The 15,861-nt window shown below is 44.5% G+C and overlaps 2 protein-coding genes across 4 annotated transcripts; both read right to left on the reverse strand.

The window, feature by feature from the left end:
• Positions 1-437: 437 nt before the first annotated feature.
• clk2a (CDC-like kinase 2a) lies at positions 438-7,257 on the reverse strand. Of its 3 annotated transcripts, none has more exons than XM_057021689.1 (13): positions 6,947-7,257; positions 5,980-6,161; positions 5,577-5,856; positions 4,425-4,515; positions 3,546-3,612; positions 3,239-3,355; positions 2,982-3,148; positions 2,508-2,602; positions 2,304-2,430; positions 2,147-2,229; positions 1,896-1,975; positions 1,714-1,804; positions 438-1,609 (listed from the first exon to the last, which is right to left on the reverse strand). In XM_057021689.1, exons 2-13 carry the CDS (start codon positions 6,159-6,161, stop codon positions 1,421-1,423), a joined length of 1,569 nt encoding a protein of 522 aa, XP_056877669.1. In that variant the 5' UTR covers positions 6,947-7,257; the 3' UTR covers positions 438-1,420. The 3 variants fall into 3 exon arrangements, with proteins under 3 accessions (XP_056877669.1, XP_056877668.1, XP_056877670.1); XM_057021688.1 differs by having other exon boundaries at positions 2,304-2,433; positions 6,947-7,254; XM_057021690.1 differs by lacking the exons at positions 4,425-4,515; positions 5,980-6,161; positions 6,947-7,257 and having other exon boundaries at positions 2,304-2,433; positions 5,577-5,852.
• A 190-nt stretch (positions 7,258-7,447) lies between these two features.
• Positions 7,448-11,651, reverse strand: LOC130518795 (histone-lysine N-methyltransferase SETDB1-B-like). Its single transcript, XM_057021693.1, has 9 exons — positions 11,567-11,651; positions 10,510-10,672; positions 9,326-9,846; positions 9,045-9,167; positions 8,510-8,711; positions 8,344-8,417; positions 8,034-8,224; positions 7,808-7,922; positions 7,448-7,697 (listed from the first exon to the last, which is right to left on the reverse strand). Exons 2-8 carry the CDS (start codon positions 10,665-10,667, stop codon positions 7,845-7,847), a joined length of 1,347 nt encoding a protein of 448 aa, XP_056877673.1. The 5' UTR covers positions 10,668-10,672; positions 11,567-11,651; the 3' UTR covers positions 7,448-7,697; positions 7,808-7,844.
• Positions 11,652-15,861: the final 4,210 nt, after the last annotated feature.

The following is a 15,861-nucleotide window of genomic DNA, read 5'->3' on the forward strand; positions in this document are numbered from 1 at the left end:
TAACTTCAGAACATTAGTCCCACCCAGTTTAACATTTTCACTTGCTATTAGCTGCTATTGCTAATACAATAATGTAGAAGTACTTTAATTATTCACTTATTATGGCCAAAAATCCTGCTAGTTATCCTCCGCTACTGATTTTTAACCAGGAAAAACTGAATTTTGTTCACTACCAAAATAGTTTGTGACCCAACAACGGCCGACACGTCTGAATTCACCGTCCCACAACAAAGAGGTCAGATATTAGCAACTGGACCTGTTGGAACTTTTGGGCCCAAACAGAAAGAAGTTGTGGGATTATTTCCTTTTTGTAGCTTTTGTAAAATCACCTAGTTTCTTTTTCAAACCTTTAGCATCTAACGTGGGAACATCAGAGTTGATTAATGGACTGGGGGGGAAAGAAGAATTTAAGACATTTAACTCCAGAGGCGCAACAATTCCAACATGAGCCTTTGGCAAGGAGGTCTTTATTTAATTCTACATAATTATACATATATACAGTTTCATATCCTTTATTTTCATACAAAAAAAATATTTACACATGGGGTGGAGACATGACCTACTGCAACTTATGTCAAGGACCGTGTGGCTCTTGGCCCCACCAGGAGCTGTGCTTACCCCTCTCAGGAGAGACTTGGGGTCACAGAAGGCAGTTTGTGTTAGGGTTGTTAAAAAAAGGGTATGAGAACGTCTACAACTGCCACCAACAACATATTACAATAATCCTGACACCCATAACATCCCACCCCATTATATATACACACACACATATATATGTGTGTATATATATATATGCAAAGCTCAAAAGCACTGCATTAGGTAACAAACATACATCACTAGGAGACCCTGCAGAGTGCCTGGAGTGTCAATCACCATCACCACCTCCTGAGAAGGGCCAACACATCAAAGAACTGGAACTCTGAATAAGGGATTTTCCTATTGGACACCAGACAAAATCAAACTCAAGAACCCTCTCAGTCGGAAATAAATTCACCTCAAATGATTTGTCCTTTTTTGGAGAATTATTCGTGTAAAAGATCCTTTTTCTTTCCTTTGACCTCAGAATTGGAAGACACTTCTTGTCCGGGGGGGATTTTTTTTGTAATGCCTGCGTATCATTTTTTAAAAAGATGAAAACTTTTGTTGCTTGAAAACGGCGAATGGAGGCACGAAACCGAGAAAGCTACTTCTGAAGTCGAATGGAAAACAGCGGGTGCATAGATGGCTGAGGCCACTCCAGGTTTGTCCCGTCCGGAGCGTGTGGCCCAGCTGTCTGGGGCTGCAGGAGGATACGGCAGAGATTAAATAAAGTCTTCATGCTTCAATAACACATGACAGAAAAGACAAAGCCCCGGTTTATTAACAGTTCACTGGCGCCGCCTTCTGAAAGACTGCAGTTCAGTCTTTGGTGCTGTGCGTGTCACCGGCTGATGTCTCGATTAGCCTCCCAGGTTTTGCTGCTCGCTGCCTCGCCAAAGCCCACTCTTTCAAAGAACGGGTGTTTCAGGGCGTCAGCCAGCAGCAGCCGTTTGGAAGGCTCGTACTCCAGCATGCTTTCAATGAGGTCAAACAGCTGGTGGTGCTCCTCGGCCTCCGATAACAAGTAACGCTGGCGGGGAAAAGGATTGAAATAAGAACACCAAAGACACAAGGAAGAAATGAAGAATTCGGTTTGGCAGCGCCATCACAGCCGGTCCCGTGGACCTTTCTTACCCGTAAGGGTTTACAGTTGTCTCTGACATATTTCCCCGCTGAAGAGTTGTCGTCCCAGTCCAGGCGGCCACGATAGAAATACTTCTGCTTCCTTTAACATATGAAGTCAAAGGTCGTTTTATTGGACAGAACAGCCCGTTAAACGTGCCTGTCTCAACACACGCGGTTATTTCCTGTCTTACCTCGTCTTTCGGATCATCCTAGACGGAACCGGGCCCAGAATTCTTTCCATCATGGCCAAGTGCTCCCTGTTGTCGTGCGTCTAAGAGTGAAACGAGCAGAGAATAATTAGAATGGTAATGAGCAGAAATGGATGCGAGGAGCGTTCGAGGGCTATCCCAGCCTAATGGCAGAATCACTTACATCCCATCACAGTAACGCGCGTGTGAGTTTAATTAAGTGTCATTAGGACCCAGGTTGATCCGGGTTTTACCTGGAACAAAGTAAATCCCACATAATATTCAAACAGGATGCAGCCGATGCTCCACACATCACAGGGATGGCTCCAGCCCAGCTCTGAAGGACAAGAGCAGAGTGAAGGAAAGCCCAGAAGGCGTCTGCAAACGTTAGCAGCCGAACGCCACCGTTACCTAGGATGACCTCAGGAGCGCGGTAATGTCGCGTGGACACGATGGTGCTGTGGTGCTCGTGGTCAAACGTCGCACTGCCAAAGTCGACCACACGGACTCCCGTATTCTTCACCGTTCGCTCTTCTCGCTTCTGAGCGACAGAAACACGATTAGCAAAAGTCGACTGACTGGGATTCTCATCGTCTCTGTTTGGCCACGTCTCACCTTCTCTACGTTGTAGGACATCGTGAAGTCAGAATTGACAAAGAGGATGTTCTCAGGTTTGAGGTCTGTGTGTGTCAATTTATTGTCATGGAGAACTATTAAAAAAGAACAATTACAAAAACGACCGTTTAGACAATCAATGCATTTTACAGAACTATTGTTTCTTTATTTTTTGCTCTCCTATTGAGCCTTTAGCTCAAATAACATGTCAATATACCACAGACTGCTCCAAGAATAGAGTAAATCAAATACTGATAAATAATGTGGGGCTCCGCCAGCTCTCAGTTAGTGACACCCCCCCCCCCCGTCCCACTTGTCCCAGGTGAGGTTATTCAGTCGACGGGACAGGTCAATGTCCCGGTGCTGTGTCCCAGACTGGAATTACTCTGATGATCTTTACTTTTTGAGCAGTGTGGGTAAAGCTGCCTTGTGATTTAAAGGGTTTGATGACTAGAAACCATTTGAAACACTCACACTTCACAGCAAGACACAGTTGATAGGCCATGTGCCGCACTTGAACGATCGAGTACGGCAGGTAGTTGTTTTCTTTTAGAAAATCAAAGGTGCTCAGAGCCAAGAGCTCGAAGGAGATGCACATGTGTCCGTGGTAGTCGAACCAGTCATACATCTGCACGCAGTGGCTGGAAGATAAACGTGATGATTGTGATCCAGAGCACAAAGAAAATCATTCAACACTAAAGGAAATTACAAAGAAACTGTTAGAAACTCACAATTTATTATCAGGATCCTTTTCATTGATCTTCTCCAGCACGTTGATCTCCAGACGAGCCGCTTCCTTGTACTTCTCCACGTTCTTGATAATTTTCAGAGCAACGTGAACTCCTCCCCTAAAGACGTAACAGGATGAGGAGATGATGGGGAAGGTGTGATGCACCTGTAAATCTCAAGGACGAGCACCAACTAAATCCTGTCTGATCTTTGGTAGAAGCTTCAGAAATAAACTCTGTAACGATTGATGCAGTGATGTTTCAGCACGATGTAAAAACGTGACCCATCTAAGTGGGTGTGGACACACACCTGCGGTGGTCGATGCACTCCATCACTCTGCCAAAGGTGCCTTCACCCAAAGTGCCAACAATCTCATCTGCAACACAATCCAGACAGAAAAGGAAGAGAGGGGGAGCAAGGACAGAAAGAACGGGGGCATTAGAAATGAGGAATTAAGGGAAAACTTCATATTGTAAAAGTGAAGACGGGCTGATCGAGCCGAGCGCCCGTCCCCGTTTCAAATGGCTGCCTACTTAAACTGGCCGTTAAACTACGATAATTCCAAACATAAGACTAGGACCCGCTTCAGGAAAATAAGGGAACAAATGTGAAATGGTCCTTTTCTTTGATCACCAATTCAGGGGCTTCCTGGTGTGACCCTCCTGCCCAAAGGAGCATGGGGGTGATGTGCAAGAACAGGGTGTGGACTGTTTCTGAACATTTAAGCTCACCTGATATGAATGTGTGTGGAAAAGTCTACATTTGTCATGGAGGTCTACATAATTACAGCCAAAAATAGTGTAAATAAAAGAAGTTATCTTGAATTCCATTTTGGGTGTGTGTTTGGGGGGGGTGGGTGGGGGGGTACTGATTCTTTATCTGAAATGCAACAAGAAGACAAACAGCTACAATTGGGGTTTTGTATTTAGGAAAATCCAAAAAAAACCTGTGAAACACAGACACGTTTCACAGTTTAATAATCGTAGCACGAGTGGCAGAAGGATCTACCACCCCTCTAAATATCGCCCACGTTCTTGCAATCCACCCTGCTGTATCAGCAAGAGCGAAGAGCATTCTAGCACGGCATCATCATCATCATCCTCACCAGGCACTCCCATGTCATGTATAAGCTCTATGCAGTAATACTCATATGGAGAAGGGTTACGATAGAGTAGTGGCAGTGAGTACATCTCTCTTGCAGGACGTCACCAGTCCGACAGATCAGGTGCCCTTCCTCGTCGTCCCTCACACTCAGTGCCCTCGTCCGGCTGTTGCTCCGCTGTTTTCACACCCAAATCGCCATCAGCACGTCACGACAACCAGAGGAAACAGGGGGTTTTCAGGGGCAACCGCAGCCATGTTGTCAGGCGGCACAGGTAGATGAGGAGGGAGGAGGAGGGTGTTGTTGGTAGTAGTTGTGGTTGTAGGTGGGTTTGGTGGTCATGGAGCGTTTCACGCATGACACCACGTGAAGGAAATATACAACGATAGGGATATAGTGCAAGGGAACAAGTCAAAGATCACATGTTGTCCTCTGCTCCTCTCCCCCCTCTACTTATAAACCACAGCTGCTTACAAACACAGAAGCAACCGGCATATCCATTCATCAACGCAACAATCCAAATCAAACAGTAGCATCATAAAACACAAAACTGTTGCTAACTGATTTATGGAAAATCAAATTGGGGCCATGTGTATCAAACATGCTAGAGCTACTTCAACCCTTGCTTCGTTAGTTTGACATTATGCATGACCCACACAATACAAGTTTAGCTAAAACATGTCAAATGCTAATGAATTATTACAGAAATTAGCACTTGGTGGATAAACCTAAAGGTTTGATGTGGTTTGGAAGAACATTTTCACTTTTTCAGTCTAATTGTATGATGTTTCTAAGTGGCTGAACAAATGCTACGACACACGTTTAGGCCTCGTCTAAAGGAAAAGAAAGTGTGAGAAACCAACATGCTCTGGTTTGTCAACCCGTAGGCACTAGATTAGAAGTTAGTGGGGGAAAAACTTAAAATCATTGTGGCGGGTCTGTCCTGAACGCAAGCAGATCGCTGAGATTTAACGAGAGAAAATTATCTGGATAAAAATGAAAATGCTCTGCCAAAAGCAAAAGCTAACTTTAGAAATGCCCATTTAAACCAAAACAACAACAAAAAAAAACCCATCCTGACCGAGCAAAAAAAAAAATCATAAAGATTTTACTACTTACCGATGCTAAGAGCTGCAAGAACAAAACGGTTAGAGAAGGACAGAAAAAGGGCTGAGCAGAAGGGGGAGAGGAGAGGAAAAAGAGAGTTAAGACACGATCCAAGGCCAGGCTGTACTCACCGAGGACGATGGGCTATAGGACCTTGTTCTACGCCGCCTTCTTTTGTGCTTACGCCTGCTGCCTTTCCTCCGGTACGATTCAGCCCGCTCGCGATCCCTCTCGCGGCCTCGCCGGTAGTCGTACAAGTCTGGAGAAAAGTCGCGTTGGTAGTAACCTTCAGCCACTCCGTGGGGCTCTCTTTCCCGGTCACGATCCCGGCTGTGATCCAAGCGTCTGTATCCCTCCCAGCATCTTCTGTCAAACGGCCGGTGCTCCACGGAGCGATTGCCGTAGCTGCGGCTGCAGAGCAACACAAGACGGTCAACGGAAGGCATTTCACTTCAGCCTCATAAACAGCGTTTATGCATTTGGTTGACAAAATGAGGAATGAACCCCTGGTTCCAGGCCTCCGTGCACACACACCTCCTCGAGCGTGCATAGCTTCCTTCTTGTCGGTAAGCTCGTCCCCTCCTGTCCCTGTCACTACTGGAGGAGTAGGTCGGCGACCTCCGGTGCCGGTGTCTTCGTCCTCTGTCTCTGTAGCGGTCTTGATAGCTGCTCCTACTGTCTCGGTCTGTAGACGAGTGCCGTCGATTATGAGGCATCTAGTCGGTCGTTAGACATTAGGAGGAGGAAAGGAGCAAAGAGTGAGTAGAATGATACAGACACATTTGAAACGGATCATTAGGCAAGTTGGTCACTTTGATTTGATCTGTTTAACAACCCCAAACTACATCAGGGTGGTTTGGTGCAATTCTAAAAGAGTCAACCACCCAAACACTGGTCAATGTTAGTGGGAAACAGGTCGTTTAAGAGCGTTTCACAAGCGCTGGAGAGAGTTTGGAACAGATCATAGCGACCAAAGGATTCTCTTTATTTTAATCCGTATTTACTACCAGCGGTTGCCGGAAAAAACAGCCCTTCTTCGTAAACATCACACACAGTGGCTGGCTTTATTGTCAACCACTGAGAATAATCAGACAACACATCCAAGCACTCCGTAAATGAAGATGGAGAGTTCCAGTAGTATTCCCATAGTGTTCCAGTAGTATTCCCAACCGCGTAGCTCTTTTCCTCGCTTACTAAGACGATGCTCCACAGACAAAGACGCTACAACGTTTGGTTCCAACGGGAATTGCAGCCTTCTGCAGTGTCACGCAATAGTTGCCTGCTCTCCCGTCATCGCCACGTTAACTTGGCCGATTTTCCCCCCGAGCAACTTGTCCGAACGCTCCGCTAGCAGCAACGGCTAATGTAAATAATTTCGCCGCCATCTTAGCTTAGCGTCCCGCGGCTAACCGAGCAGCCGCTCTCCAAACAAGCCATAACAAGCGCCAGCTCCAAGCACGGCTTACTTTACCACGGGGATAGGCTCCAAGCATAGATTTACCGTTTTAGCAGCGAGACCCGTACGCCTGTCCCACAAGAAATCCGTATTTGCGTTCCAGGTTTCCGTTGTAGTGAATGCTAGCTCGTAGCTCTAAAACTAGCAGGCGAGCCGCCTTCCGTCCTTCCTTCGCTCGGTCTTCAGAATGGTGGCGCTGGCGCCTCCCTGCGCCAAACTCTAATTCGGGCTTGTTTGCACACATGCACACGTCGGGTGAGCTCAAACCCAACAGCAGCAGTCAAAAATAAAACGTCTGCGCAGCCCCACACCGCCGGTGCCGCTTCTGCCCTCCACGGTTAGAGCCAGAACCCGAGCAGCGGCTGCGCTTATTAACGCGCATCTTTGTCCACTTGGAATCCAACTTTGCCAAGTGTTGCAGCGATTTTCCATCTTGATTCTGCCATTTCTCAGCGCAAAACTTGTCATTCCTTGCATGTTTTCTTTACTGACTTGGAGCTAAAGCGACTGCGTTGAATGTGCATAAACTGTGCTTAAAATTAAACGTGGAATAAAGACAAATGGGTTTTTTGCTGGCTACTTTATTTAACATGAAAATATATCTAAAGTGAAACAATCTGCAGTTTTTATGAAGGGACTTTTAAAGCAATTGTAACATGACTGTAAGGTGATATTTATTTATGACATCTTGACCAGTTAAAACCAGAAATAGCCCATTTGGATGAAGGAGACCAGGGCTCCTGGTTCAGCCGTGCCAGTTTCTAAGGATCCTCTTACTGGGCCGGTTTGGATGGTTCTGCAAAATGACAAAGAAATAGAGATGAACGGCTGAAATGTACTGAATATGATTAAACAGCAGGATCCACAGAACCACTGCATAACTTTGTGTGGTTAAAATGATTTTACCTTCAACTGCAGTGCATGAAGAATGCATTTCTCTTCTTCAGCAAATACTCCTCAACTTCATCATGTCTTCTAAGCGTGTGGACCCACAGTAAATCCAGTCCTTCTGTTGATCCTTCTATAAATAACGACAGCCAAGCAACGGTCAATCTAAATGAGAAATGTAAGCAAAACACCACAGATGTGCTTGAAATATCTGGATTAATGTGTCGTGGCTGCAGGTACTGACCAGAAACAGGACCTGTATTAAGCTGCAGTCAACCACCTCCACCACACATTCCTGCTGGGCTCCACTAAGCTCAGCATTAATTGTCTCTCCAACCATGTAGGCAATATGAGGCAGAAAAGGCCATTCCCTTATATACTCCATCATGAAACGTCTGTGCTGCTCGTTTGCTATTTCCTCCAGGGGGTTTGCCACTGTCGAAGGGAAAAGACAAAAAATTCTTTCATTTTTTTAAGGAAAAGAATGAAGTCTGTGGTGAGGAGAAGCCAGCTGAGGTCCTCTGGTGCGTGTGGGTGGAGACCACCTCACTTACGTTGGTCACACACCAGGTGAAGCAGCGGTAAGGCCACATAATGCGGCGTGTGATCGTCAAGAAAAACCAGGAACCTGAAAATGAAGCACATATGGCGTCATGACGACGGGAGAATTTTAGGCAAACGCAGTCCGCATCTTTACGAGTCTCTGCTTTAGGCACAGACCTCATCCGGTTTTTCCAGCTGGGAAGCTCAGCCAAAATTCCCGTGGAATATTGGGGGGTTGCGTCTCGGCGCTCCATCACCACACGCGTGCCGACCTTCAGCTGACTCAGCCTGGGTCTCCGCTCAAACGCCACGTGGTGACCAGAGACTAAACTCCGGCTCTTATTTGCAAACCCAATTTTGTACTTGACGCTTCCATCTTCTGCAAGAGAAAGTACAAAAATCCCAATCTCAGAAACCTTTTTTGAACAATGTCATTTAAATTTACGATTAGATTTCAATCACAAGTCCCAACAGGATCCTCTCCTCTGACATTTGAATACAATAGAACCTTCTTGTAACTGTTGATTTCATTGAAATCATGTATAATCTCCTAATATATTCATATATCAATTCTACAGTAGCAAAATGAGTCAAATGTATCTGATGTTACACAGTCTAATTGATAGAAATATTAAAATGTCCAGAACTCTCCATTTCAATGGTCTTTACCAGTATTATGTGATGTACTGCTGAGTTTAAAAGTGTTTCTTACCATTTGTTACTGTTTTCAGGACTTTGCCCTGCTGCCAGCCGGCGTCCCGACTCCTGGCTACGACACTCGTGCCCACGCAGATCTGCCCTGCAGCCCTGCGACACGCTTCACTCCTGAACTTTACTAATGACGTGCACACAGTGGATATTGGTTTTTAAACAGACGGATTTGAAACTGTGATCAAAAAAGCTGGTTTCAAAGGACCTGAGGAGGACCTCACTAATAAATGAGCACAAGGTTCTGGAAAAGGGGGGTTCCCTTTTCAGATGTGAGAACGGTACCTTTGTTGCTGGCTGGTCGTGTGGTTACTTCCATCATCTTCCTCTCCTTGTGTTTGATACCTGCTTTGTTCTGGACAGATCCTACGGCTCCAGTGCCTTCAGAACCTGTCGAAGGGCTCGTGTCCAGTTTCTCATCCTTTTGCTCCCGTTTTCTCCTCTTATGCAAAGTGATAAAACTTGAGACAGAAACATCCGAGTCGTCCGTTTCCTGCGGTTCGTCCTCATCTGAAGTCTTAGAGGACTCGTGCCCCCTGCCGGGGATCTGTGATGCCGGCAGGGATAAAGAGCTGAGTTCACAGGGAGGAAGTCGGGTCAGGAGAACCACCGGCTGCCTGTCAGGCGTGACCTTTCCGCCTGTATGCTCCCAGCCATGTGGCAGCACACCTGCGTGTGGTTTCTCTTTAATGGACGAGACCTCACCACCTGTTGCGTTCTGATCATCACCAGAATCCGGTTCTGTGTATTCCCAGCCCAGAAAAGAGTACTGTTTCTTCACAAGAGCTTCGCATCGTGCAACAGACCTGCAAAAATGAAAATTTGAACAGGACCAGAGCAGAACCAGAGCCAGACCCGTCAACAACACGCTGATGGGTGCTTCGACCTCGGGGCCTCGAGCGCATCGAGAAGCTGAACTGATTTCAGCATGTTGCCATTGGAGACGGCCCCAATAACCCCCAGAGTCCCGACTGGCAGCCAAGCCAAGAGCGCGTTGGTGCACTCGGGCCACGTGCACACACCCCCAGACCATCTCACAGGTGCCTCAAACCTGCTGGCTTGATGTTAGAACTCCAGAACTTAAATCAGGGAATGTGATTTGGGAACAAGACCAGCACCTTGGTCAGGACAGACCCAGAGGGAGCGGACTGGAGCACATGGGGACCTCCATGCTCCAAGTGCAGGAGGACTCGGAGGAAACAGATGACCCTTTACCGTTACATCAAGAAAAGGAATCAAGTCTCTCAAAGTACCGGTAATCCAATATCTAACAGCTGCATCATTAGAAATAGACGGGCTGAACTCTTCTCAGTGGGAGAAGTTACTTTTCAGGCGAAACCAAGCACCTTTATGGTTTTAAACAGACGGGTTTTCCTCTTACAACACTTACAAGAATCCAAAAGGTGGATTAAATGGTGGCTCAAATCAAATTTACAACCCCAGAATTAACGGCACAGAGAAACACTGACCTGCAGAGCTGCAGCAGGTGAGCAGACAGTTTCTCCCTCCTGTCCAAAAGAGACTGCAACAGTTTGAATTTCTCTTCCACTTCCATGAAGACCTGGTGCTTCAGGTTCACTCTGATCCACTTTTGGAAGGCTTCTGTGGTCATCTCCAGCTCCTCCATAATCACTGCAGCAGAACATCACATCACTTTGGGTTTTTGGTGTCCTGCGAATGTCAAGAGAAGCTTTTTCTGCTCACTGACACCCCTGACCAGTTTTTTATTTAAATTATTTCCACTTCATTTACTGTTCATCATTTCTAACAGTCTTGATGTTGTTTGAATGCAAAATTATTTTCTTCACCCTCCGCTGCTTCTTTAATCCAGCTAGTCTCACAGCTGAAGTTTTAGAAATAGAGGTGCTGTCCTGTTGCCAGTCCTGTCCCCTGTCCTCTGTCCTGTTGCCTGTCCTCTGTCCTGTCCCCTGTCTTCTGTCCTGTCCTCTGTCCTGTCCCCTGTCTTCTGTCCTGTCCTGTCCTCTGTCCTGTTGCCAGTCCTGTCCCCTGTCCTTATAACACAAGGACCCTCACACGTGCTGCGGGACTGTCCAGGGATTTCACATTCAGATTCCTTTATTTGTCCCACAACGGGGAAAATTTACAGAATTTAAGAGTCAAGACTCGTATGATCGTACTCATGAATCATTCCTTCATATCAAATTATATGGGCTGAATTTCTTTTGGAACTCAATAACTTACACAAGTTTCACGAACGACTTTGAAACTTGGGTTTCGGGATGGAAGAGACCAGCGGGTCAGGCAGTTTTAAAACGTTACCTTATTCAAAACTCTCTCGTAAAACTTCGAAAAACAATCATTTTTCCCCGAATATGCAATGTTTCTGTCAACCACCTTGATGAACTAAAACACCTCTTTTTCTTTTTTTTAATAAACAGCATCTCGAACCCCGGCTGAAACGCTGATGCGATGTTATTTATCGAAAATCATAGAAGTTGTTGCAGAAAATGATTATTTTGCACAAGATCCGTTAGATCCTGATAAAGTTGGAACTCGGATATTTACCTTGTTTAGTCCGGAGAGTTTGTAGTTTACATATTATCTTCTTCGTCTGATTGTGTGAGTCGCACCAGCCGCGCTGCTGCCCCCTATGGACCAAAGAAGTATCCAACAGGCCTTTTTGGATGCAGCGTATAAAGAAAATGATAAAGATCTAAATAAAAGCGATATATTGTAGCAATACCTCACCTTTTCACCTTCATTTTTCGCCTTATATCGTATTTAAAACATAATCCTTTATTTTAAAGATTTACATTCAGTTGAAGTTAGAGCTACTAAATTCATTAAAATGAATACATTTTAATTAATTTAGTATATCTCAAATATATTCTTGAAAACAAACCTTGTGCATTGTCACCATTTTAGAAATCAGCTCAGCTCGGAAGAAATCACAATGTCACACTGGGACTGTCACCCAGGAGACTAAATGATGGGGGATAAACTACCATTGAGGCTCCCACATTAACAGAAGGAGCAACCGGAATTAAAACATGAGCCATAATTACAACTATACAGTGAAATAATTCAGTTATAAAAGCAAATAACATCAACACAATAACATATACTGTATAAAACATAAAACAAATCAAAATAACAAGTACCCACCTAGGACGAGGTCTCTACTTTATGACATTGAGCAGGCGAGATGTATCTGTTTTTATAAAGTATTTACTATCATGTGATTTTCTTGACACAGTCCCCCTTAACTGTATTTTTATTGTCATCTTTATTATTTCCCACTCTTTTCCTTACAGTTTTTTGGTCATTTCATTGGTGGCTTCTACCTGTGGGTTTTGCTGCTGTATTGGATTCCTCCTCCAGGACTGATGTCGTCCATACGAGCAATGTGATTAGGAATTAAACAACTTTATTAACTTTATTACAAATGTAATAATCTTTCATCTTTGGACAAACAAAAATTTCTAAAATAGGAATTTAGATGTCTTTGGGAGTCCGTAGTGTTGATCACTGAGACTGGATGAACTTGTGCTTGAATCCTAAATTTAAAAAAAGTCCTGTTTCTGACCTCTCAGGTCTCAGGTGATCTGCTCCTCCTGATATGTGGAGGTGGAGATGGATCCATAAGGATCCACCACAGTCTGGGCACATTTCATCACTGTCACCAGCAGGAAAAAACAGAGCACAAAGAGGAAGAAGAGAGCAAAGCCCAGGTCCACGTCCACCTCAAACGGCACCGCTGGCAGCGGATTCTGGTCCATGTGGCCAATGGATGATGACGAGTGATGGCGTATCCTTGTCAGTTCTTTAAACATGCGCACATTTGCCCCGCAAAAGCTGCAGATCTTGATTTAAAGCCATAGGTCTGGATAAAGCCAAGCAAAGAAGAGGTTACTGTGAACCTAAGAACGTAAGCGTCAGCATACTATGTAACGTAGCGCTCCTTGAATTACAAATACAGGGGTTATTACACTTTAGAACTCATTTAAAACCAGACATCCTGTGTCATTACATGAACCTAACTTAAAAATAGCGATAAAAGAGATCAGAAGGCTAAATCGGGTCATTTAAATATAAACTTACCAATCTGCATCGTCCCCAGTGATCCCAATGTTTTTGTCCTTCCACCATCAACCAGAGCTTATAGAGCTGTTATAGCATTTTACACCTTTGTTCCTTCTTACCGGGGTTCCATGAGATCAGTTCCCAGAGTCCTGGATGTCCCCTCTCTCGCTGGATCAGCACAGGAACAATGAACAGCCCACAAATTAGCTCCTGCTGTCTCACACATGCACATGCAAGATACACAAGCATACACTTGCACCTTGCAACGTCCCCCTGGTAAGTAGACTTTATTAATACTTAAGCAGGAATTGAATAACAGTCCACAAAGTTCAGGAGTGAATCAAACACCTCAGAGCTTTTGTTCTCCGAACAGGAGCGCCTTAATCCCGGACACCAATCCGGCATCGCTACCTAACAAAATGAAGTCGTGCAGAATACAAGCCTAAAAGGTCAAACATGGTGGGAGTGGGAGCTGAACACATATGGAAAGGTAAACCTGGACAGGAGAGGGAGTCTGGTGGAGAAAACTAAGACGCCGGAGGAAGAGAGAACAGGAGATGCATTAGCAATTAAATTGTGCAGATAGATTGAAGAGCGGGGTGAAAACTGAGCCTGCTGCTTCAATATGGAGATTGTTGCAGTAGCGATGACAAGAAGAGGCCTGAGCAGCAAAGGATGGAGGTAAAGTGAACCCACCACACATGTAATTATCCAGGAAGGTCCTTCTCTCTCTGGCTAACACATGTGGGGGAAAGTGGCAGAGCTAGAACACTCTGGGTTGGTCTGAAGAGTACTGACTGCATTCATCTACAGCACTCGCAGGTGAGTTGAGAACAACTCTTCCTGTGTGTGTCTGAAGTGTGTGACTGAAGTGTGTGTCTGAAGTGTGTGTCTGAAGTGTGTGTCTTGAGCGTGCAGCAACAAAGGGGTGTGCATTGTGTTGCCGTCTGATCTCGATGCTCGGGGCCATCTGATATTTTAATGGTTCTTGATATTTATCCCAGTAAGAGGCCATGGGGTCCTCATCTAAAATCCTAAACTGTGGATGCTTTTACACATTCATTAAATATTGGAAGAACAGAGTTATAATGCTCTGTCTTTACTACTGCTGCAGCAATAATACTAACGGCGATGATAATACATAATACTACTAATACTTTACTTATTATTACATTAGCAAACATTGTTGTTGTTATTATAAGAGCACGTCGGTGAATATTCTCAGTCAAACAGACTGTGTCCACACTTCCCAAAATAAAGGAAGCTACAGCAATCTTTACATACAAGAGCGAAGCCTCAATATGGGGAACTCAACTAAAAAGTCCATGTATATTTGAATTAGGTTGAAGTTAGAGCCACAATGAGAAAATTCAGGGATCTGTTTTCACAGTTTGCAGAAATCTGAGTTGAAAGTTCTCATCCAAGTGCTTTCAGAGATGAACCCTAAACTCTAAAAACACTCCTCAAAGTCAAAACAATTCGATGTTTTAAAGTCACATATTATCTACTAAGCACAGATAAAAGTCACCAAAAACAATGCAGGAATGTCAGCAGAAAAACCCTTAGGAAGTGAGGAACCAGTGTGATTCACTGGTTTGTGGTGTCTCAAGGCCACAGATGCTGAGGACCCAACCATCTTCTGATAACAGAAGGCACAGTCAGTGATTAAACAGAGACCGTGGGAGTCCACCTTCAGCTCTGCTGGGCTCTGGGAAATGCAGGTGAGAAGGGTTTTTGTCCTGAATCATGTCAATCCCACAGTGGAAACTGTCAACAAGACATTGCTAGCCTCCTAAACAAGTGGAGCTTTTCCTCTGTTTTCTCCTTCTTCTGCCCAGATAACCCCCCCCCACACACACCCCCCCCCTCACGTTTATGGCAGCTGGATGAACGTGCTGCCCGCTCAAGGACGAGGTTGAAACAATACAACCGTCTTGTTTTGCAGCATGAAGGACATTTCGTGCTGCACTCATTTGGTAGAATTTCAGGTGCTGAACCGTGAAGAAGAATATTGAGCGATTTAACGACAGATTGGATTACAGATATTGCCGGTTTGACATATTTTGCTTTAGTATTTGGCTTTCTTCATTGGCCTACATACCATAAACCCCACACGGGGAAATTTAAAGTGCAACAACAGCAGAGCATGCAGAGGAAAATAAGATAAAATAGAATAGAATAGAATAGAATTTGGAATATACAGAGAGGATGTATGTATATTTACAATAATCCAGGTAAATGGATACTCGGCCCCTGTATACCTGTACATAGTACAGAGGGTGAATACAATATACATATCAGAATATATAATATTCTGGGGAATGGGGACTTTTTTTATACAATTAACTAAGTAACTGATTCTTAATGGGATAATTGTCATTTTCTTCTGCCTGGATAAATATATGACATATATATTGATGTTTTTTTCTTCACTGGTGCACAGATAACATATTTGATCCCTAAATAATTTGCTTTTTTTTAAAAGTTGCAAAACAACCCACTACAATCCTAATTGGTACGAAGATAATAAAGTGTTATGAAGTGATTTCAGTTAAGTTTAATGTGATCTCAACAGCAGAAATGTGCTTATTGTTCCTCACGGTTCCATTTCTGTGTGGTCAGGTTTGATGTGTAACTCTGATTTTTCTTTTGATAAAAGAAGAAACTGCTTTGATTTGTGCCTCGCTCACATACGCAGTTCATTTGTGCTTATCTCATTTGTCACCCCCCCACGCAGACCACTTCACACCAATTCAGCCCCTATTTCCCAGCAGCTC

The sequence above is a fragment of the Takifugu flavidus genome, chromosome 21, assembly GCF_003711565.1.
Source record: "Takifugu flavidus isolate HTHZ2018 chromosome 21, ASM371156v2, whole genome shotgun sequence".
NCBI lineage: Eukaryota > Metazoa > Chordata > Actinopteri > Tetraodontiformes > Tetraodontidae > Takifugu > Takifugu flavidus.

Excerpts from the sequence above, each read along its gene's own strand:
- LOC130518795 (XM_057021693.1), bottom strand. The coding sequence starts at position 10,667 with ATGGAGGAGCTGGAGATGACCACAGAAGCCTTCCAAAAGTGGATCAGA. Across the intron at positions 9,168-9,325 it reads ACGACCAGCCAGCAACAAAG|TAAAGTTCAGGAGTGAAGCG; the intron begins GTACCGTTCTCA and ends GCACGTCATTAG. Across the intron at positions 8,712-9,044 it reads CCTGAAAACAGTAACAAATG|AAGATGGAAGCGTCAAGTAC; the intron begins GTAAGAAACACT and ends TTTCTCTTGCAG.
- clk2a (XM_057021688.1), bottom strand. The coding sequence starts at position 6,161 with ATGCCTCATAATCGACGGCACTCGTCTACAGACCGAGACAGTAGGAGC. Across the intron at positions 2,230-2,303 it reads CGCTCCTGAGGTCATCCTAG|AGCTGGGCTGGAGCCATCCC; the intron begins GTAACGGTGGCG and ends CTTGTCCTTCAG. Across the intron at positions 1,610-1,713 it reads ACAACTGTAAACCCTTACGG|CGTTACTTGTTATCGGAGGC; the intron begins GTAAGAAAGGTC and ends TTTCCCCGCCAG.